We start from the raw sequence: 23,097 nt of genomic DNA on the forward strand, positions 1-23,097 counted from the left end.
AACCCCATTCATCAAGCGGGAACTTGTCTTGCTGACAAACAAGGGAAGGAAGGCATGAGACACGCACAAAGCCGCACGCACCCGACACAAATGCAAACACCCACACAGTACGATAACTACGGATGGACTTTGACCATGCCCAGCTCGATGTAAACACTCATTGTTTGATTAGAGCACTGTTGAGTCAGAGACAAACTTCATGAACTTATTTTACGAGTGTTATTTCAGGTAAAAGCAGAAAAGTATCCATTGAAGCAACGAGACTAGTACCACTAGTGGTGTGTGAAAGAATAACTGAATTACTAATTACGAATAAAAATTACAATCACATGAGTTTCAAAACTATATATTTAAATATGAATTACAGTCACGCAAGGGTTTGGTCCGAGAAACATGCGAGCGGGGGTTTTGTGAACCAGGCGTTAAACTCTCGGGTTAAAGAAGCAGTCCCCAAAACAACTCATATTTCATAAGCAATTAGTATAAAATTATATTTGTCTACAAGTACCCCTGGAAAGTTCAAAATAGCATGATACAGTTTAATCTTTTAAATTGATTTAGCCTTTGCAGCAATGTTTTGTCCCATACAATGCTTTTATTTTAGTATACAGTCATAGTAATAAATTGCATTGATGGCTAATAATTACCAATAATTATGTCTAGTAATATTTTGGTGGGTAAACAGATGACCTCTGCACCCAGAGTCACTAAAAGAGCACTCTTACGGAACAAAAAAAAAAAACCACTCACTGGTTTTAAAAAGAATTTATTAAAAAAACAAAATACATCTTTCCGTATACATAATAGAAAATAAATTGACACCACATTCTGTATAACTTAGGCAAAACATTTTACGTGCATGAATTAGAAATAAAAACAGTTTACACCAAAATAGCATCAGAACATTTGATTCATATATAAAGCTTTTAAAAATAGGCCTCTGTAGACATTTGATTGTTTGAGAAGAATTGACATGCTGACACTGTGTGGGACCTCGAAGGCCATGCAAACAGCAGCCAATACAGAATGTCAATGCTTCAGTTAAACTGGAGGGCTATTTGGGGTGGGGGGGGGTCACTCTCACAACAAAACCCCATGGAGGTAAACAAGACATGACACCCGGGCTTCTTCTGTTAGTTAATAAGTCACTTGCTGAGGTCGTGCCAGCAACATGGGTTAGGTGGTGGTCCCATAAAATAAACAGTCACACAAAGAAAAGTCCGAGAATTCCCATCAAGTGTAAACGTGCGTGTGGTGAGGCTGAGGAAGGTGGGAAAAAAAGAATGGCACAATATTGTCAGTGATCCCTCCCAAGGACGTCCCCGAGAAAAGCAAGCAAGTGTGATTAACATATACGATGTAACCTTTCATGAAGCTTGACTGGTACTCGGAGTGAAAATTCTATTTGAAGCAGTCCGGTTCTTCTCTATGGAAACATGGGCGGCGAGCCAAGAAAAGAACTGCCAAATGCACTATGAACCTTAAATGTGCTAACACCCGGTGCATACGTGAGCATAGAACGAATTACCTGCATACTAGTGAGGATAAGTCAATTCAAGAAATAATTGGTGGCGATGTGCTCCGTGAGTCATGGCTGCCATGATATAAACCTTTGCAATGTGCTAGTGGGGAAGGAGTGCCCGTGAACTGGAGCTCCCTTCTGAAAAGCATCATGTGAACATTAACACCGGTCATGCTGTGAACGTCCGGCAGGTGCAATGTGACCGAAAGTAGTGTGCGAGTGATGTAATGATGTGTGTGTGTGTGTACGTGCGAGGTGCCAGCCCGTCTATGTTTGTGCTCACAGGGCAATGCTGTTGGTGCAGTGCTCAGAAAAGCAAAGCAGTGAGATGGAAGGGTTGTTGCGGTCGCCAGGCAGACCCTTGGTGTTGCTTCTTTCCATTGGATTTCTGCTAATGACCAAATCTAAGCTGCCTCCCGCTTCCATAATCAGGGGTACAGTGAGACAGCAGTCCAAGTCTCTGGTCCGCACGCGGTTCACCTGGAAGAAGTCATCAAATCAGATCCGAAATGTCGACAAAGTTGACTTGAGTAAACGATGCTCCTAGGCATATATTCTTTATCCTCTGTGGAAATACACCCCACAACTGCAGTTTACAGGGGTTAAGAATGCTGCCCCCGGTGGCCAAATCAAAACAACAAACAAAAGGAGCTATAATGTTCGTTAGAGTGCACAGGCGGTTTAATTCTTGAAATTGTCATGCTGTAACAAAACAAACTCAACGTCTGACAAGCTTTGCGTGTGATAGGAGCAGTTAAGTTTACCTTTTGTTGTTGGTGGAAACTATGCTGCATTTTTTTTTTTTCAAATCAAATCTGTATTCACGGGTAATGATGTTAAATAACAGTTTTAGGACCACAGTTTGTAGTAAAGAGGGCAATTTATAAATGTTTTTAGGGGGCAGTCAATTACTATGCGATTTTTGCTATTTGTGGCCTAATGGCTTTTTTAACAGACAGCACTTTGGCACCATTTAGTGGCATATTAGGGCATTTCAGTAACTCAGAACACCAAATATTAAATAGGTGAGGTATATTCAGCAAATATTTGAAAAGTGTATGAGACTGGGCATGGAAATACTCTTTCATATTGGTTCACCTCTGCATTACAAAACACAGACAAGAAGGGTTGAAAAGAAAAATAAGTCCAATGGTTGTTTTTAAGATCGCCTTTTTAAGGATGTAGGCTAAGTTGTTAATAATGACAAGCAAAGAATTGGAGCTCAACTTTCCTTCATGCACTACTAGTAGTTTATATTGTCGCCCAAAGACCAGAAACGGATTGAAGCATCATCATCTTTGGAATTAGCTCTGCGTATTAACAGAAATATGAAGTACCTGAAGTATCCGATCGTAAGGCTTCAGGCCCGCCTGGTCAGCCGGGCCTTTGGGGCGGATCATGTTGACAAACACTCCTTTCTCCACAAGTCCGTCAGATACACTGAATCCAAAGTCACGGCTCTCGGGGTCTTTTCTGATAGTCACCTGCATAGATGGAACACAGATATTATACGTGTTTACATTTACTATATCTGTGGTATATAAAATGATTTCCATATTTTTGTTCCTGATAATCAACACCATCAAAATGCACTTGGCCCACTTGTTTAATTGAAGCAGTGACAGTTGCTGATTTTTTTTTATTTCTAAAAGAGTTAATTGGGTCAGTATCAAACCCTTAAAGATGGAAAATATTCAGAAATTTAAAAGAAAAACCAGTTCATATTTCTAAAAATCGGTGTAAATTTGCATTAGGTTAGGTGTCACATGTCCAATGGAACATAAATCGATTGGCTAAATGTTGAAGACTGCTTCATAGGAGTAGCTCATAAGAAATATTAGCTTATATATACCAAGTCATAAAAAGTACTACATCAATGTAAAAATATACATATATAATTTATCTGTTGGGACAACAGTTATGACCAAACAGTAGCTTTGATTTGCTCCCGTGATAACGTTCAATGATAACAACTGAACAGTTTCAACTCATAATATATTACCCAAACACACGAATGTCAGTCTGAAGGACATCATGATACAAGCTCAGAAAACCCCATCTGATAAACATGAAGATGTGCGTGAAGCCGAGAGATTTTTAGACCTACTAGCTCATTTGAAAAGCAAAAACAAGGTCACGCTTACCTTGTGCAGGGCCAAAGTCATCGAAGACAAACTATTGGAGCCTCTGCCACATCCGCTCAATATGTTGAGGTTGCTGCTGTTCTTTGGTGCCACTTTAGGTTCCGCTTGTTTAATGGGACTTATTTCGGACAGAAACATTGAGTCCTCATCAGTCTTGGTCTCCTCTAGGTACAGACTAAAAGCGCTACTTGTCATAGATGCCTGTAAGAGCACAAAAAAAAGATGTCGTGTGGCAACGTGCCTTGTCGGATTCAGTAGCAGATTACAAACACAGCAGATTATCATAAAGCGTCATCTGGCATGTGAAACGAGGTGGCCTACCTCCAGTTCCCTGAGGATCTCAGACTGGCCACAAGTCTCCAGGTCCTGCAGAGCTTGAGACCAGAAGCTATCCTCCTGATTCAAGGTGCCATGGCAATGAGGAGGACTGATGAATCTACGACAATGCAGGAACCACAACATGAGAGCAGTCTTGTTGTCTTGAGGCCGGTGCTGTCTTCACAAAGCAGCGTGGGAAATGTAGCTTTGCAATTTTTATTTTTTTTTATTGGTTTTTGAGGTTTTGCAAAGGAGAGTAAAAAGTCTCAAGACCACACTGGACACATTGAAGAAGAGTCCTTCACAAATGTTTTCTCTTTCGAAATACAAATGCAATTGTCACCACACACACAAAAAACAAAAACAAAATTGAACAATGAAAGCATGTGACAAAAAAGAAAAGAAAAAGAAGTACAAAGAGAGGACTGATGTGTCCCGATGTGTTTTGGTGTGGACATGAAAAGGTGACACACCAAAGAGCTTGTGGGCAATTAGTAAAGCAGATCAGAGAGAGAATACCTGAGAAAGAAGAAAGAAAAAAAAAAAAAGGACAGTTTGGACAAGCAAACAAAACATAAAAGCATCAATTGACAAGCAAATGTTGCTCCATCTATCTACAATACGGTATGACTCACACACTGCACTTTGCTTTGGTCAAACCAATCAAACGGAAAAAGCAAAACAGAAGCTCTCACAGAAATAACATTTGGGGAAAGAATTAAAAGCTGCATTGACATCAAAAGGAGCCGACAGGAAGGAAAGTGAAGGAGAAGGCCTGTGCTTTTTTTTTTTTTTTACCCAGGCATCTTGTCCCAGTCATCCTCAGTTAGTCTCCCATCGTAAAGCCCGGAGTGCTGCATCGGTCCTATCGAGCTGGACCCGACCGGGCTCCTGTACTTTGTTCTCCTCCAGTCATTGGCATTGAGTAGCATGTCTTTGTGGAGATAAGTTCCTAAGAAACAAATGGTTGTTTTTGGAAGAAACAAGGCTAGGCAATGGCTCTGTTTTGGAAAGGACGTCCTCTCCTGACCTCACCTTGGCTATTGTACCCGGGGTCGCATCCCGAGCCATCCCAGGAGCTCATGGCGGAGTCAATACTGGGCACGGTGGCGGAATACATCTCGGAGGGTTTCGTGATTCTCTGCGCATCCATCAATTCATCTTCTAAGTCACTTAGAAAGCCAGTTTCTCTCTCCAGGACCCTCCTCGGATCATATTCTGAAAGGGAGCCATGCCAATGGAGCCAAATGTTAAGTCCAAAAATATAAATGGTTGTCTTGTGTGAGAGATCAATCTAGTGCAGTATAGAAAATGGAAGTTATTCTTTTCTTTTCTTCCATCTCTCACACTGAAGAGAACAAGTGTGCTTTCTTGCCATGAGAGCGAGGCGAGGCTGACACGCGGTCTACTTGTTTCTTGATCTTGAGGGTGACTGACTCCCCCGCCATCTGCAGCAGGTGGATAGCCTCGCTCAACGTTTTGCCTTTCAGACTGACCCCATTGATAGCCAACACGCGGTCCCCTATGTGAATGGCCCCGGTCCTGCAGAGTTTGGAGAGAAGAGGAGACGGAGATACCAGACAGTGCCGACGGCCGGGACGAATCGGCCGCCAGTTCGCCGACCGAGCCTCAGACAAAAAGGCTTCTTGTAATCGAAAACAGAAATGAGACAGCCATTGTTTACTGTCCTATTCAACCGAAAACATTTACACAGGGGGGGGCAGTAGCGTCTCTTTGGAATCGAATGCAAATGCCAGCCTTGGTTTGATTTGTGACCTCTCCCGCTGCCCACATCTCTCACCTCTCAGCCAGGCCTTTCTTGGTTAGACCCGAAATGACGATCGGGTCAAAAGGCTCCTCCGTGCCTGAAATGGTGATCCCCAGAGGTCCGTTATATCTCTTCAGCTCTACAGTGTAGATGATGGAACCAGACATCTCCAGCTCATCTGAGAAAATAAGACTTGTGTTCAATTTGAATGTGTCAAATTATGGACTGTGAATTTGTGAGATGTTTTTTTTTTTCAGTGCAGTGGGATTTTATTCTACTTTTACAATAAGTGCCTTGGCTCAATCAAAGTTGGCAAACACTACTGCTTATATTGAAGATGCACCCTTACCAATGTTGTCCTCATCCTTCTGTATTCTGAGTTTGACCATGTCTTCGGCCTGATCCAGGACGTGCATGGCGTCCTCTATGGTGCAGTCTTCAAGACGCACGCTGTCTATAGCTAGCAACCTGTCTCCGGGCTCCAGAGTTCCCGTCCTGCAAGTGTCAAAGGAACCAAAGCTATTACTTGACTCACTATGTCAATCCTATTCCGATCTCATCGGGATCATTAGGGGTGACCCCGACCTCACCCTCAGCGCTAATCAACACTGAGCCCTTCTCAAGCATACTTCCACGGTGCCACTGAACAATCCAATTACGATTTATTAGATTTGCCATAAAGGTTTTGTTTTTTTAATCCCACGCAGAGAGAGATTGTTGATGAAGCAGTCATGTGTGTGACAAATGACATACCTGTGTGCTATGCTTCCTTTTCTAATGTCGGAGATGATGAGTGGCTTGCCGGGTTTCTTACTTGCTGGTTTTCGGGAAAAAAATAAAAACAAGGAGAAAGGGAATGAGATGTCATCCGATTTTGTTCACGGAGTGGCTGTCGTGATCAACACAATACTGTACCCTGCTGGACAGTTTTATACCAAACACTCACCACTGATGGTGATACCCATCTCCATTCCTCTTCGTTTGGGTAGTTTGACATGGAAGGTGCCGCTGCTAGGAACCACCGACTCTAATGAACATAAAAAAACGTGAGTGGCTGCACAGTCCTTGTATGGATATTTACAATAAATTGTACCTGCGACATCAAATTCAATCTCCACTGTAACCTTATTGGCCAGAGCGGAGTCTCTGAGTAGCTGATGGGCCTCCTCCAAAGTCCCATCTTCAGTAGGGATACCATTAATGGTTAAGAGTCTATCTCCAACCTGTATCAAGCCACACCTGCACACAAAAGCACAATAACATGCAACAACCCCAATAATATAATTTTTTTTTTTAGGGCTACAGCTGTACTGATGCTCATAAGAATATACCTCATGTCTACAGGCATCTTCACACCTTGTCATCAATTTTGGATAGCCAGTAGAATTTAGCTTATCCTTGGAGATTACATCACGCCTATGAAATGAAGTCCTGTCATAAAATGTTAATTGACCAACAACATCCCCGCCCGCGGCAGACTACGCTTTGCATGGAAGCTTAGGTGCTTACATCCCAGTGGGGGCAGACATTCCCCGGACTGAACAACTGTTCCACTACCGCTTGATTTAAATTGTACCACACGGGGGGGGGTTGACCCTGTGCAATGCCATCATTACCTCACAGGACAAGGGGCCACACCAAAGAGGCACGTAACAAGAGACATGAACACATTTGAGTTGGCAAGGTCAATTTTAAACAGCCCAAAAAAAGAGGGGGAAAAAAGGTCAATGTTGTTTGTTTTTTTTTTTAAATGTGCATCCACTTTTATAAGCATTTTTTCCCATAGAAATGCACGAAACTGACAATGTGTAAACCCCCGAGCCCCCCACCAAAAATGCAATTTGTGAAATGACATTTGGAATATGGAAAATAGCACTCTATGACATTGTAGTTTATAAAAATATGCATAAATGACAATTCAACAGATTTGAAAGAATTTAACAGTTTGGGCACTTGTTTGATTTTTATTTTGTGCTTTAATTTAATGACCTGTGCTACTCCTTCAAGTGTGCAAAACCTGGCCACTTGGGGGCAGTATAACACATTTGCACGACCGGCAAACTGCAGTTATAATATTTTTTTCACAATGGGTACAAAATATGCTTTTGAGTTATATCTGTCTACATGTGCGCCCACTGTTTTTTATTTTTATTTTAATTACTTAGAACATTATAGCACAGACACTGATGAATACACAACATGTAAATTATCTTAATCTTATCCTTCGACATTGTCATTCATGAGTAAAGAAAGTAATTTTGCCCCTATGAAAAACCTTGAACAAAGTGAAAGATAATGTTGAGTTATTTGTCTGTCGGCCTCATTTCTATCAGCGTGATGCATCTCTAATGTGTCTGCCTTCAAACCAAATACTCATGTGGCTAAAATTAGCCTGCTTGATGTGTCATTGCCTGGCTGAATGATTAGCTCTCCAAGTTCAAGGTGACTCCCTATACTGTATGAATTGTGTTTCGTATTTGGTGTGTGTGCTTTACCTCTCAGCCGGGCTGTCTGGTTCAATGAAGCGGATGATGGGTGGAGCAGAAAGAGTTTCTGTAGCAAAGACACCCCCTTGCAGCTGGATCCCAAAACCTGTAAGCGGATCCCCCCTCAGGACGACCTCGCTCACTTCCACGTGAAAAACCTGGCCTCCAGGGCCTACAGAACTGGATGCCAGCGACACTGAGAGAGGGGACATCATGGGGGGGGGGAAGTTCGTGGAGACATGACATCGAAATGCAATATGAGGAACTAGTGTGAAATAAAAACAGGCATGTACTAGTCTACCACACACGCAGGGTGACAGAAACAAAATGAGTCATTCAGAAGTGTCAAGTCAATTTTTAGATTTACAGTGTGAGACACTGGCAGGAAGAAACCATAACCAAAGCCTTTAAAGGAAGCTAAACTATAGAAATAAAACAGCCAACCTACCGGAACATCCCTCCCTCCCAAAATCCCACCCACCCATCCATCCATCCATCCATCCATCCATCCATCCATCCATCCATCCATCGAATTTGTCATACATGAGCTCTTGTGGTCCTTCTTTCTGTTCCGCCTCTTGCCAGTCGAGGTCCGAGGACTGGTGGGTACGGTGGGCACCATGGGGCAGGGCAGCGTGCTGCTCCCCTGACTGCTGAAGCCTGAGGTGGCTGTGGAGGAAGGGGAGAAGCCACCACTCACCAGAGCTGCAGACATGAGACATTGCACTCTACTTATCGACAGCCTCGGATCGATTAGAGCTGTCTTTATTGAAGCGACCTCTTACAATCGAAAAATAGAAGGTGGCTCATTTAATCACTTTACCCAAATGTTTACAAACAAAGTCTATTTGCAGGGTATGTATAATTTTAGGACACTGGGCCCTTGCTGGATGGGGTTGCAGAATTGCTCACCCCTGGATTTAGCCTAGTTGTACCTTGTGTCATCTAGTGGAAGAGCCTCCTAATTGTTCAATCAATTCACCATTGGCATAGATGAACATTATTTGTTTTAAATAAAATACATGTAAAAAAAAAAGGTTTTCAGACAAATTGGATAAGCTCCTGCCTGATGCTGGCGATAGAAATGATTACTGGCTAAGAGCATTCGGAAAGTCCATAGCAAAACACAACCTTGCTTTCATTCACGCAGGTGACCTAAAAAGGTATGTGGTTGTCCAGGTCGCAAAGATTTATCAAAGGTGTTGAGGAATGGGCTCCTCCGATGACGTCTTGCCGGCAGCGAGGCTGTCACAAACGGTCACTTACATTTGCAGTGGTCCTGCTGGTTGTGCGGGTGGCTCGGGCTGCTCCATGTCTTGCCGAGGCTGCCGTGAGGAGGTAAGCAGAAGTTGCTGCTTTGGTCCCAGTGATGATGACTGCTCTTCTGTACTTTTACTGCAGAGGCAAATCAGCACTTAGGAGTGAGACAGACCCACTCTTGTATTATGCACATTTCTAAATCCTACCCATGAAATCACACTTCCACTCCCGTGTCTAAAATTGCACCAAAACACACCGCCTGGGGGATTATTCAGAGCGGAGTAATTGATATTTAATGTCTTTCGTCATGGTGCACCTAATCCTTTGGTTTGATGTGTTAAGAATGTTTGACGCACACTGGTGGTAAATGGTGGATGGTGAGAATACAGAAGCTTACATTTTCTGGCAAATTTCCAAAAAACTGCATTGAAATTGGAAATCATGTTGAGAATGTTTTTTTCGAAAAAGCTCCAAAGGCTGTGCGCAAGATAACCGCTAGGCATGATGCTGCTGTCCTCTGCGGCACGAAATACACGCCTTTTATTGAGCACAGCTGATTGTGTGCTGTCTAATAAGTTGTAATGTCATATTGGACGGATGTCAAACCCAAGGCGTGCGGGCCAGAGCCGAGCCTCCGCTTCATTTTATGTGGCCCATGAAAATTAGCAATGAAATTATGATGCTCAAGCCATTGTGTAAAATGATAGCATTCCAACACACTTAGTAAGAAACAAAAAAAGTTGATCTACCTAATGCTAGCTAAATACAAAGCCCATAAACAAACACAGTGCAGCTCAGCTTCTGGCCAGCTGATGGTAACCACATATTCTCTATTCTTTTCCACCCCCAAAAAAATAATCACACATTCTAATCATGTTAGTTAGCATTCACATAAAGAGTAAAAGTGAAAGTGGTTGTTTAATAAAAAGAAAGATGTTCACCAAACAGCTGCTCATTGTGAAGTGAGTCAAGTTCACCTCCATTTGCATCTCAAATTTTTGCTCTCAGGTCAAAGCAAAAAATTGTATCAAGAAAAATCATCGCTCGTATCTGCATGTAGTTTTAGAATTTCGACAACTATACAAGTACAGTGTAGTCTTCTATGAAATCAAGCCCCCAGTATAATTGGCCGCATGAGCCTACTCCTGACAACGAGCAGACATGGACTCAGATAACAGTGAGGCCTTCTTATGAAATAAGATGACCTTGTGTGTGGGAAGCACCTCAATAATTAACTTCCTATACAGATTCATTAAGACGTGTGTCACTGCACGCTAAATGTGACAGTAATCCTTGCTGCTTCCTCAGCGGGGGTCTAATCTGGGACGATTTGCTAACATGCAAGGCGGATTTGCCGCAACTATGGATGACGACACATTAAAGCGCATGATACGTTGATGATACCTTCCACTTGGATGAAATAACCTAGGACTCTTCATCTGACAAAGCTCTTGACCGTTCACACTAAGATCACCTAGACGAGACTCTTTAAGAAATGTTTTTTCTCATTCTGGGCTGGTTTAAAAAAAAAAAAAAAAGCTTCTAATCTCATAGTGGCCAGATCAATCTGAAAACCGCCCATGGGAGATTAAGCACTGCATTTCATGGTCATGCTGCTTGGGGGTAAATGGGCTGTCAAAATGTGGTTTTATTTTTTTTTGCAATATGACAAGAGACTGAAGATTTGACTTCAGAGGACATGCAAATGACTGCGTATGCGCTGCACGTTGAGGGAAGTTAAATTGGCCCACGGGATCTTCTTGTGGCTTGTAAAACAGCTGCAGAGTGGTCAATACGAGCGTGTGAGTGCTTTGTTGTTTGTATTCCATCATGTCACGCCCGTGCCAGAACACTTCCCTCGGCCACACCCCTTTCGTTACCGTAATGTCTGTCACCCGCTTTCTCTTGTTACCCTGTGTATTTAAACCCTGCCCCGTATGTTTCTCCCTGTTGGCGTCTACTCTTCTGTCCATTCCTTTCCGTGCCAGGTGTTCCTGTTCCTGCCGTCTGGTTTTCCCTCGGTCTGTTTGGAGGCTCACGGTGAGAATTTTAACCTTTTCCAAGTGGACTTCAATTTGGTCAGTCTGTGTCTTTGTTTCCGCACCTGACTCCCTTCTAACTACCTTTTGCTTCAATAAACTCTGGTCCAAGCTGTATTTGGTCGCCCTGCTCCACTCATTCCTGACACACTGGCTGATTCACAGTACACTCAAGAAACCGCTGGGAGGCAGCTACCCTTTTTTTTTATTCCAGCTCCACGGAAAGAAAGATGACGCCGAGAGCATGTACATGCTGTGACGTGAAGACCATGTGCTTCTTTTGTACACCTCATTAGATAGATTTTTACAATGTAATGATACCGCTGAGATTTTTTTTTATTATAAATTCCAGTTTGGTGCAAATGTAATAGTGTTTAACAACACAATGCCTACAGTAAAATGTGGTGGTGGCAGCAGCATCGTGCTTTGGGGAGGATTTTCTTTTGCTGGAAATAAAAAGCCTTAGTGAAGGTAGAGAGCATTAAGAACAGATTAAAAGAGTTGTCAGTGTTAGCACAAAAGCTCGAGGCTTTTGCTGGAAAGAAACCGAATGCCAGGAAAGGCAGAGTAGAACAGCTGAAATTTATTTTGACGCCTACAAGAACATCTTAAACTCTTTTGGGGCTTAATCAAGAGACACATGAAATGGTAGCAGCTCTGTTCTGACTCACACTTAATAAGCATGCCAATGTGATGATATAATTCTAAATACAGTACAAGATCGCTAGCCTTACCTGTGTCTTGTGGCCGGACAGGCAGCCGGCTCTGACTGGATGGTAGAATTTCCAGTTTGACAACCTCAGTGGTGTTCCCCAGAAGCTGCAAGGCCTCCATCAGAGAGCAGTGTTCAGTACTGGTTCCATCGATAGTTAGCAGGGCGTCTCCTGCGTGCAGAGCGCCACACCTGACAGGATGATACAGCCGATAAGAAATTTGGGAATATATGTCAGATGAGGTAGCTTCACCTTTCGGCCACGCTGGCCACTTTGATCTTGTCGATGATGATAACTTGCTTATTCCTGTATATGGATGTGGTGAGGCTGAGGCCCAGACTGGAGGAGGTCCCTTTAACTATCTCCACTAGCAGAGGACCCGAGGCTTGTTGCACTGCTTCTGCAACAAGTAACACATTTGATTTCAAAACATGAAATCCAGCCTGGAGAAGAAAACCAAATGACTCTCTATTGAAACTAAATAAATGCTCTTCTCATTCTTTCCAACATTCTTCTGTTTCATTCAGCAGTGGGGTGCAGCTTGACATCTTGCCACCGCAGCACCACTGGAGCTTGGAGGCACATAATGTTTGTCAACTGTTAATATCCAGCATTTTTATATAGGTCATGTTAGGAAAACATGCTTGTTAACAAAGCAAATAGATTGTACAGGGGGGAAGTGAGAGAGCGAGCAACACGTGACGGTAATCCATCCACGCTTTCCCCGTTGCTCTCGGGCCCGAGCGACTCCCCTGGTGGCATCTCCAGCACCGAGCCTCACTTGCGTCCACCGAGCCAAACGGCCGCATTATTTACCCTCAGAGCAACGCTGCCCTACCATGCCTCGGCATATTCCCCGTGTGTGTGTGCTCACCCATGACAGAGATGTCATACTCAATCAGGAACAAGGCTTCCTGGCTGCTCTGCATCAGCGTGGTCAACGCGTCAGCATGCTTCTCACGGTTTAAAGGCATGCCGTCTATGCTCAGGATTCTGTCGCCAGCCTTTACCGTGCCCTCCCTAGAGAAAGACAAGAGAGGGAAAACATCAGTGGCGAAATGCAAGTGTCCCGACACCCGTCATGCTAAATTATTAAACGTTCCCTCCCCAGGTGAGATGAAGGCTGAGTGAGATGAGCTTAAGTTGGACCAAGTGTTTTTGTGCCAGCCTCTTTTCATGAGGAAAATGCGCAATGTTTGCCTGGGGAATAAGCCGTGGCCTTTTCTGGTTTTAGAGAAGCCCCACGTGTTGTGTACGCTTCTTTCACGCTGGGGTGAGCAGAGAAAAGAAGCTCGAAAGGCATGGTTATCAACTAGCACGATTCTTCATGTCCCACTGGACAGCCTTCATTTGTCTCAGTGATGCTCAGTGTAAGGCTCAGTAGGTTGGTAATCCTCCAATTTCACTTGACTGCTTTGGGAAAAAAAAAAAAAAAAAATCATTTTTGAATCTTTACTCATCTATCAGTGCCAGTCTCATATGGTCAAAGGCGGAACAATTAAATGTTCTTCCACCAGATAGCGGAAGCTACAATGAATCAGTGTAAACACTTGTCGCCAGGCATTCCTACAACAGATTTAGTTCTTCCTGTGAGCTCATCAGCGTTCACATCATTGTGAGGTAAGTGAGATTGTTTTCTTTAAGGGGGAATCAAGTCAAAAATATTCTTTACAATATGTTCTTTGCAGCCCCTCTCGTCTAAACATTCGGATTAATATAGCTTTTGTGAAATACGAAGTAAGAAGCAAAATCCACCCATTTTTATCCATCTCAGGGAGAGGCCAGTTAGTTCTATTTAAAATCTGTCATTAATAACCAGTTAGGGCAAAGCATGCACCAAAAGCGCACAGGTTGAATACTACTGTTGTTCATACCTGTCAGCAGGACCCCCTGGCCTGACGTGGGTCACCACCAGAGGACGAGACTTGCGCCAGTCCTCATGAAAGCCCCCTTGTGAAGACCAGAAGAACTACAGATCAATTGTCTTTAAGACTAACGCAATAAGACGGTCACTGACGTACCTCGCATGACAAAGCCAAAACTGTTGCCTTCTTTGAACAAACACACCTCTGTGGTTTTGCTTATGACTCCTGGTGGAGTCTCGACTGATAGAGGAAAGTACATTTGAATGAATTAGAATCAACATTTACAAGACATCAAATACAGTAAGCACTTCATGGAGTGGATATAAAATGTGTACAACACAACTTTGTTCAAATGGCAGGTTTTGAGACCAAGATAAATCTTAAACTTTTTTCAACATGGCCTATTACGGTACAAGGTCATAGGTTTTGTGCCAACATTGACAAGAGTTGAAAAGGTTCATAATTCTTCCCTCCATGATTAAAGCCCCAGTTTCAGATGAAGAATAGATGAAAGTGGTTCTCCTGAGTTTTCTTTCCCCTCTTGAATTGATTAAAAAAAGAATTCATTAGAGGTCAACAGTAATGATGGAAAAGGTTCATGATTGATCTATCTTGGTCTCATTTTTTGATTACAAAATCTTGTATTTGAACAGTGAGGTGTTGAATTTTAATATACACTTATAAGTGCAAGTGCGGGTAGGCTTGACGTACGTAACGGAGGCAGCTCGTACTCCACTTCCAAGACAACTCGCTCCCCGATGTTCTTCAGCAGGCTAATAATCTCATCGTGACGAAGCTTGGACAGGTTGATGCCATTCACTGACTTAATGTGGTCTCCTACATTCAGCTGGTCACTTCTGGAGAGAGGAGACAATTTAAAAACATCTCATTTGAAAATTTCCAAAATGTGAACCCCAAGAATGTCATCTTGCCACTCATTGCAGGACTAATTAATTGAATTGTTGTGACCCTTTTTCCTGTCACACCTCCGGGCCGTTGCCAATGGACGCTACAGGCAGGCAGGCACGCTAACAAGCAGAGCTGACTGGCCTTGTCATCCAGTCGCCTCTCATCACACAATGTCACTGCCAGTCTCTCTCTTGTCTGCTCGCATGACTCTCCACTCAGTAAATTAGCTCACACATCCACCAAGCATGTCACACGCTGCTTAATCATCGCAAAATGTGATTTTTTTCCACGACATTTTGCTCTCGCGTGGTTGACTTTAGGAAAAAACGACTAGTTACAATGCTGGACATTTAGGGGAACCGCTTCGAGTGATTATTTAGCGAGACGGGATGAGAAGTCTTTGTTTTGTTTTGTTTGTTTTTTGTAGATCTGACCTGTCTAGGCTTTGGCTTTGATACTTGTCAGCTTGTTTTTAAAACCAATTCTGTTTAAACACAATTCAAAACAGTATTTGATCTTTAATTTAGAATTTTCATTCGTTTTTGTCATGATGATGATTTATTGTTGTTTTTCATCAACAAAGAGGAAGCAAAAAATGTGTTCACTTCAGCGCTCTATTATAAAATAACAAGGGCATTTCTTGGAGAAATCTCTGTCGGCATCAAGCTGACTTAACACAACAGTAAAGTCCTGCAGGTGAGCTAATGTAAGTTTGCAGCATAAGCACGTTTGTACAAGCGGATCTAAGTGATGCGGACAGCGTGCGCTCAGCTGCATCACGGAGTGCAAGCAGATCTCACCTGGCAGCCAGCCCACCTGGACGTAGATTTGACACTCTGGGCTTGCCGTCCTTATCGGAGCCCCCGGAGATGGTGAGGCCGAGGCTGCTGCCTTCCCTTTTCATCAGGTCCACTGTGGTCACTCCTCGGCATTCTTCTGTAGACACACCATACGGCGGATAGAGCATTAGCAAAGTACATTTCACGTTTTAGCCTCAGAAAGAAAATAAATTAAAGCATTTGTAATAATGAGAAGAAAAAAAACGTGGAATTCAGATCCCTGATTTCTGTTTGTGTCATCAAGTCTTGTGAAGTGCTGTGATTTGATTCGAGTGATGGAATCCAAATACTATGGGAACATGTTTTGATAACATGCCCATATTTTTTTTCTTCTTTTCAGTGAAAGCATTTGAAAAATTGGTAAGAAAAAAAGATGTAAAAAAGTCGTAAGAGGGGAAGCGATTTTATATGCAAAGAAGTCTTCCGTTATTACAAAATGATGTAAAGAAAAATAATGTCAGCTTTTAAGTTTGTTTCAGAGAATGTTTCCTTACGTAAAGGGGAGTTTGCAATTTAAAAAAATACTACCGACAGTAAAATGATCGTTCCCATCTTGTTCGATCTTCAAGAAACCACCACGCTAGAGGACAAACAACCAATCAATCAGAGATAGAAGGTGTGATGAGAAGGTATTTACTGTGATTTTGATGGCACAATCCTGTCACCGTTTTTCGCGGGGGTGTAGGGATTTAGGAGCTTTGCTGAAACGATCACGGAATATCCAATATACAATAGACAATGGACAAAACCCGAGACAAAACGAGGATGCACGGAGAATCTTTCAGAGATGGAGGGACTACCTCTGGTCCCTAAAAGAATTCCAAAGTGATGCATAATCAGCAACAGTTCTCCTTAACAGATATGGTCATTTTACTTTGCACTCAAAGTGCTTCATAAAATCGATCGTACTATCCGAAAATAAAAAACTTAAAACTCATAACACGTACGTCATACTACCAAAAATATTCAGTTGAATCAGGACTACTGCTTTTTTTTCCCCCTCAAGTATCTAAGCTTTTAGCGTGTCAGCGCTTTTGTCACCTCCGGATTATTACCATTGACAAACACGCCATTGAAGATTTGATCCCCCTCTGTTACTAAGTATGCAGGTTGAGTGCATCTGTATGCATCAAGCCACAGACAGAAAAAACAAAGTCATGCACATGAAGTCATGTTTGACTAAATTGTACCTGAAAGGCTGGGCCTCTGGGAGAAATGCGATTGGTCAGATACCCCGGACTGCTTGTTTCCTTTTGCGTATGGTCCCTCATCTGAGGAGACAGCAAGGAGGTATGTTAAAGAGGCACTGTGGCTCAATGAGGAGAGAATCTCTGAGGCAGATGGCCAAATGAACAAACCATTATGCACCTCATGACAGATGCTCAGGCTTTTATTAGCCTCAACTGCACCTTGGCTAACGTGGGGGCTTGGCTGCATAGTGGGGGGGCACTTTGATTTGAATGAGTCAGTACGCTGCTTAATCCGTGATGTACTTTCTGTGCGAGAATGGATCGGTCCTAGCTCAGCCCTACACAAGCTTATGAAAAGGTCAGATGGAGAAAAAAAAAATGTTGAGGATCTGTTCATGACAAGAATGTATTTTCAGCAAGAGGGTTTTATGCCACCACTTGAGCCTGAGGATTCTCCTGATGCAACAGCACGCGGTTAATGGACTGTTTTGTGCACGGGGAGAAAAATCATCATTTTCGAGTCATTTAGAACCGCAGCCACGATAAATGCTCAATTTGCTCTGCAGGCGAGAAAATCTTTTTCGCTCCTTCCATTCCTGAAACATATTGTATGTACGTTAGCTGTGCTTCTCGTTGGTGGTCTGAAGCTGAACGTGACATACGCATGCACGTCAGCAGTCGTGTTGATGATGGCAATGATTTGACATAGTGGGCCCTATTTTTGTGCTCAGCGCTAATCTGGTACAAATTGTAGTCTAACTGTGTGTAAGGGTGAAGATTTTTTTTTTTTGCTTTGGTATTTTGGTAGAAAAGGTTGTTCACCATTACAGCAGGGTCTGAGAAATTTCCAAACACGGTCAACTAGACTTGACAATGAAGACGTGCCGAGCTCACGTGTGCCTGTCTACAGAAATGCGGTCCTCTGGAAGCTGGCCGCGTTTTAACAATGACAGAACAACGTGTCAAGAATAATAAAGAGCTGCACATGTCAAGGCTCAATGGATCGAAACGTGCTTCATAATGTCATCACAGTCAAAAGTGTGATGCTCAATCGCTCGATCCCTCGGTAATCTTGTGAGATTTCTTGTGACAGATACTATTGTTAATTCATGGACTGTGAAAAAGAAGAATGATTAAAAAAAAAAAACGTTTGCCGGGTTTTGCAATGCTGGATATTTTTCTTCTCAGGGAAAAAAAACTGGTGTGATTTTTAGGTGTAGCAACACCTCATAGAACTAAACATCGGCAAAATTGTTGATTATGAGTGTAACCAGTCCATCCATCCAAAAAAAAAAAACACCCATAGATTTTGACCACTAAGGGGCATTTTTGTGCACATGAAGCATTTTATTCTGAATCGATTGGATGGAAACCTTCAAGTCTTCATCTGGCCATCACTTGCTCTCAAGTCAAAACAAAAAAGCAGCTTGCATTTTGAGAAAAAACACTGTGGATTTATTGTGATTTCAGATGTGTAGATAGAACAATGGGTGCTGCTCCTCGACTATCTCTCTTACTTCGCTTGAAGAAAAGAACAAAGACGAAAAGCAATCTCGAGGGCAGTTGGAGGTTTGTGTACATTGCTCAAGGGTTTCTCGGCAGTGAGCTGGCACTTCTCCAGCACGTTTTGAACCTGCCATCTTTTGGTCAGCAAGCCAAGACCTCACGGCCAAAACCGAGGAACCCATTCAGGACCCAACTGCTGTGAGGGAGGGCTTCAAACTCAAAAGTGACAGAGGCTCTGTCGAAGCATTTGTGGTCTGAAATCTCTAACCTGGATACAAAGACTCAAGAAGCAAAATCTTTGCCCCTCAACTCACAGAAATATCTTTTATTTATTTTCCCCGTGATGTAAAGAAGACACATTAGCATACTATGGTATTTTACACACATCCTTGCACAAATTCCCAACGTGCTGGCCCAAAGGTACGAGCATACATAGACAATTGAGTGGCACATCACAAAGATGTTATCTTGGGCACAAATCTTAATACCACACAGATTCCCGGGGGTCTTGACAGTCCAGCAGCTGTCAATGCAGTCAAAAGGCAACATTAGCTGTAGGTTACGAGGATGGGCACGTGATGGGCCACTAAATGTAGCCTTCCATCCCGAGGCTGAGCAGAAGCATCACTTGCCCTCAAGATGCTCCGCTTAATAACTGACTGCGAGTTTGCCAGAAGAATCTATGATGAATATACATAAGATGAATAAATTAACTGCCGGTTTAAATCACAGCACTCGGTGCCACGCGCATTAGGATGGAGGTTAAATATGTGGCAAGTGGGCGGGGGTGTGGCAAAAAAAAATGTGCCGATGAGGTCATGATGCTATTTTCAGATGTCAAACCTGATTCGCAAACGGACCTAGTTCAATTCTATATCGGTCCGCATAACAGTTGGCAGAAAGGCGCGAGGCGCCGGCTAGACGCGCTTGCTGACGTTGCCATCTCCCGTAATATATATTTAGTCTCGACAACGGTGGCGTTAAACTGTAACAATTCTCTCGCCCCAAATCCTCTTGGATGGCACCAAAGATGACACATGGTGAAGATGGAGCGTGGCGGTCTTACCATTCTTAGAATCTCTCCTCAGACCACACAGCATGGCTGCAGCTCCCCTTTGGAAAGTCACCTTGTTGATAGTAAGTCCACCTGAGGAATAAGTCGGCGACTTGGACGTTTCACCTGCTCAGATACAAGAAGCAACCCATCTTTGTCCCTCGGGCTTTCCTTCTCTTTATCCGTGCCAAAGTCAAGACCTATTCCTCCAAATGTCTCAGTTAATACTTTGATGTCCAAAAAAACAAGTCTATCAAATTCTGGTTTTGCAAAAAATCCCCCAAAAGGAGATAAATGCATTCCTTTCTTGCCATTCTCTTGCAAAATGTTGCTCTCTTTCCACTGGATTTATCATTCCCCTTCTCATGTGCTCACAGACTCACACATAACCCTCTCTCTCAGGCACACACACACACACACACACACACACATACACACTCACTCTCTTTGCCAGAGGGGCTCAGTGAGGCGGGAGCACACCACTGTCACTGCTCCCTCCCCCCCTACACACAAACGCACGCTCACACGTAGTCTTCACCTAACCAAATCAAACAACCATTATTATACATGCACAATCCACCCACACACTAAAACTTCCCGTATCAATTGCTCACCACGTGCACAACAGCATATGCACAATTCCAAAGGGGTGTTTGAATAATGAGGAAGACATTTGGAATGACATTCGAGCCATCTGAAAAGAGAAGGCAACAGATCTGTTGGCACAACCGCTGCCACACCTGTCGAAACATTTGTCACACGCGGGCTCCTCCACGCCTGTCACTTCCTGAGCCCAGCTGAGCAGAGTCAAGCTACGTTCACACACACAAGCAGGCCCCGACTGGACAATCTGGAGCCCCCGATGGGCCGGGCTGCTTTATGGGCTTCTAGGGGTGACTAGTCAGTCCCAAAAAGGCCATTTTTATGGTTTGCGTGTTGTTGTTTTTTTAAATCATCAAATAGTGTTTTGGGCAGTCCTCATTTTGTTATTGCCTTCTCATTGCAATTATATTTCCACATTGAATGTGAAGGGCAGGCCATTTTGAACATTAATTTAATATCAGTTGGTGTCCACTGGAAGTGGTGTGAATTGGTTTCAAATAACAGGAAGTGACATGGTGGCTGCCTAAATGTTGCTGAATTAAAAGTGTTTCATAAATCTGCGTTGTTTACAGGAAGCGTTTTGTGTCTTATGTTATGAAAACTTCCTGCCTATAATATTGTCCATTTGAATGAATTATTTTCATAATATCAATCTTGTTGTTGGAGGGAATGATACGCTATTTTAGATTGATACAAAAATAAGGGTAAAATTATATATATTCATTAAAACATGAAGAACTCATGTGGGAAGGTCTGAGTTGGGAAAAGAAAGTCCCACTTGGGTCTTGCACACATGCAACGATGTTTACATGCGGGCAGCTCTTTAACAAGAATTCAAGTGAGGTCAGGCTAATTTTCAGAGGTTACAAACAATTCCTCATTTCTGCACTAGACCCAATTAGTCAGCTGTTCCACTTGTTACAAAACACTTAGCTGTGGGTAATTTCCTCTGGGAGCTTTTTATTCCTCTCTAATAGCCTATTAATCACCAGCTCCATGAAGGGAATCAGGAAATGGAATATTGACGCTGCGGTGATTACAAGCAAACCTCTGGAAGTAGATGACAAAAGTAATAAAAACAAACACTAATAGCTGCTTTTTTTTTCATCTTTGAGAAGAGGACCACCATTACTCAGACGAAAAACACAGTCCAAAAACTGAATAAACTCCCTTTCAAACCAAGTTTATATTGCGTTACATCAGTGGTGGGATCATCAGGGCCAGCAAGGTCTTCTCTGCTTGCCATAACACTTTCAGAAGCACTGGCCTAAATTCTCTCATACATTTGGTGCTTTGAGATATGACCTTAATTTGTTCCGTGACCACGCTAGTCACTCAAAATACAAAAAAAAAAAATATAGTAATAGTTTAATTATATGTAAAAAATAAAATAAAAATAAAACGTTGTTGCATTGCAATTTAATGATTAAATTCAATCTAAATATAATGAATGATAAAATAAAAATGATATATTTTTAAATCCTCGACGAACATAAAATAAAAAATAATAAAATAATAAATTATTTATGTTTTTAAATCCTCGAAAGACATGACCTCCCATTTTTCATCACACATCAACTCATCTCCATTAATCTGACCAGGCTGCCATCTTACGGTAGTAAGATGCAAATGCAACTTAAAAACAAACTACGTCATTTAAGAAGATGCGACACTAAAAACAGTCCAGTCGATCCAATGTATACTTTTTTTTTTTCAAATCCATGCATGGACTCTATATTTGTGCATTCAGTGGACGCCTATATTATTGACTTTATATTACAGAAACAATTACATTATATTACACAACTAAAGTACGAATAATTTATATATGATATATGATATTTTTTTGTATAATTTATTATAGACTTATTTGAAATATTTATAATCATGCTCTGAAGTTGCGTCTCTCAACATAGAACATGCAACCATGTTACTAAAAACTGTCATCTGGGAGAAAAAAAATAGTATCAAGCAAATTGCTGTTGCAAAAAAAGAAAATGACAATTAAAACATTTTTTTCAAGTATGTTCTAAACCAGTTTGCGCAGCAACAAGACAAGTATTAGTGCAAAAACTATCACCTTCGGATTGGTTTGCCAACTGTACTGGGATTATTCAAACAGAAGTTAATTGTAAAAGATTTAGTCAGCAATATTTATTTGAAATGTTTTTGGGGTCCTTTAGTAACAAATGTGTAAAATACAGTAAAATATGAGGTGACCAATAAAATGTCAAAGTGTAATGTATCTAATTTTGTGTCTTGTGTTTCAATGTGTACCTTTTGTCCTCGCGCGTACGATGCCCAGTCGACATCTGAGTGAAAAGGAGAACATCCTCCTCTTCCCTCCTGCAGAGTGGCCATTTCTCCTCTGAAGGTCGGGCAGTGAGAAACCAAACGAGACTTGCTTCGGTGTGAGGTGGCTTTTTCCAAATATGAGCCTCGTTGACATGTTCATTATCTTGACCTCTGACAAGAACCCAATGGCTTCTTCTACTTTCCTGAATGTCTTTGCCAAAAATCCTAGTCCCTTCCAGCTTCCAAGTGTGTCTTGAAGACTGAAATGTTGGTTTAGCTTCTCTCCTCCTCGGCAGATGATGTTTTTGTGTGTATCCTTGGCACTATGGAGGTGACAGATGGCATACGACAAAAAGGCACAGCCTAGCTTCCATATCGCAATGGAAACTCTCTCCGCAGGGTACCGCTTCGCAACACCACAATCTGGACATATTTATTGAATGAAACAATTGTGGCTCTACAGAAATAAACATGATGCAGGATTTGTAGATAAGTCTGTGTTGAAAGGGGCTATGTACAAATATGCATTAAACAGTCTTTCCATTGACCACTAGCACTTTATATTCCCGTTGCACACCACGTTTTT

General features: G+C 42.3%; 1 protein-coding gene across 1 annotated transcript; it reads right to left on the reverse strand.

Annotated features, from left to right (window-relative positions):
• Positions 1–759: 759 nt before the first annotated feature.
• On the reverse strand, positions 760–22,665 carry LOC147062302 (glutamate receptor-interacting protein 2-like). Its single transcript, XM_085920359.1, has 24 exons — positions 22,494–22,665; positions 17,054–17,134; positions 15,825–15,960; positions 14,827–14,972; positions 14,272–14,355; positions 14,125–14,200; positions 13,125–13,270; positions 12,503–12,650; positions 12,272–12,441; positions 9,505–9,633; positions 8,782–8,943; positions 8,248–8,434; positions 6,846–6,991; positions 6,699–6,779; positions 6,506–6,569; positions 6,102–6,247; positions 5,786–5,930; positions 5,360–5,526; positions 5,020–5,202; positions 4,783–4,936; positions 3,988–4,102; positions 3,667–3,867; positions 2,860–3,006; positions 760–2,002 (listed from the first exon to the last, which is right to left on the reverse strand). The coding sequence occupies exons 1-24, from the start codon at positions 22,663–22,665 to the stop codon at positions 1,802–1,804; spliced, it is 3,387 nt and encodes a 1,128-aa protein (XP_085776485.1). The 3' UTR covers positions 760–1,801.
• Between the last annotated feature and the right edge of the window lie 432 nt (positions 22,666–23,097).

This window comes from Syngnathus leptorhynchus, chromosome 1 (genome assembly GCF_054491065.1).
Source record: "Syngnathus leptorhynchus isolate UIUO chromosome 1, UIUO_Slep, whole genome shotgun sequence".
NCBI classification, from domain to species: domain Eukaryota; kingdom Metazoa; phylum Chordata; class Actinopteri; order Syngnathiformes; family Syngnathidae; genus Syngnathus; species Syngnathus leptorhynchus.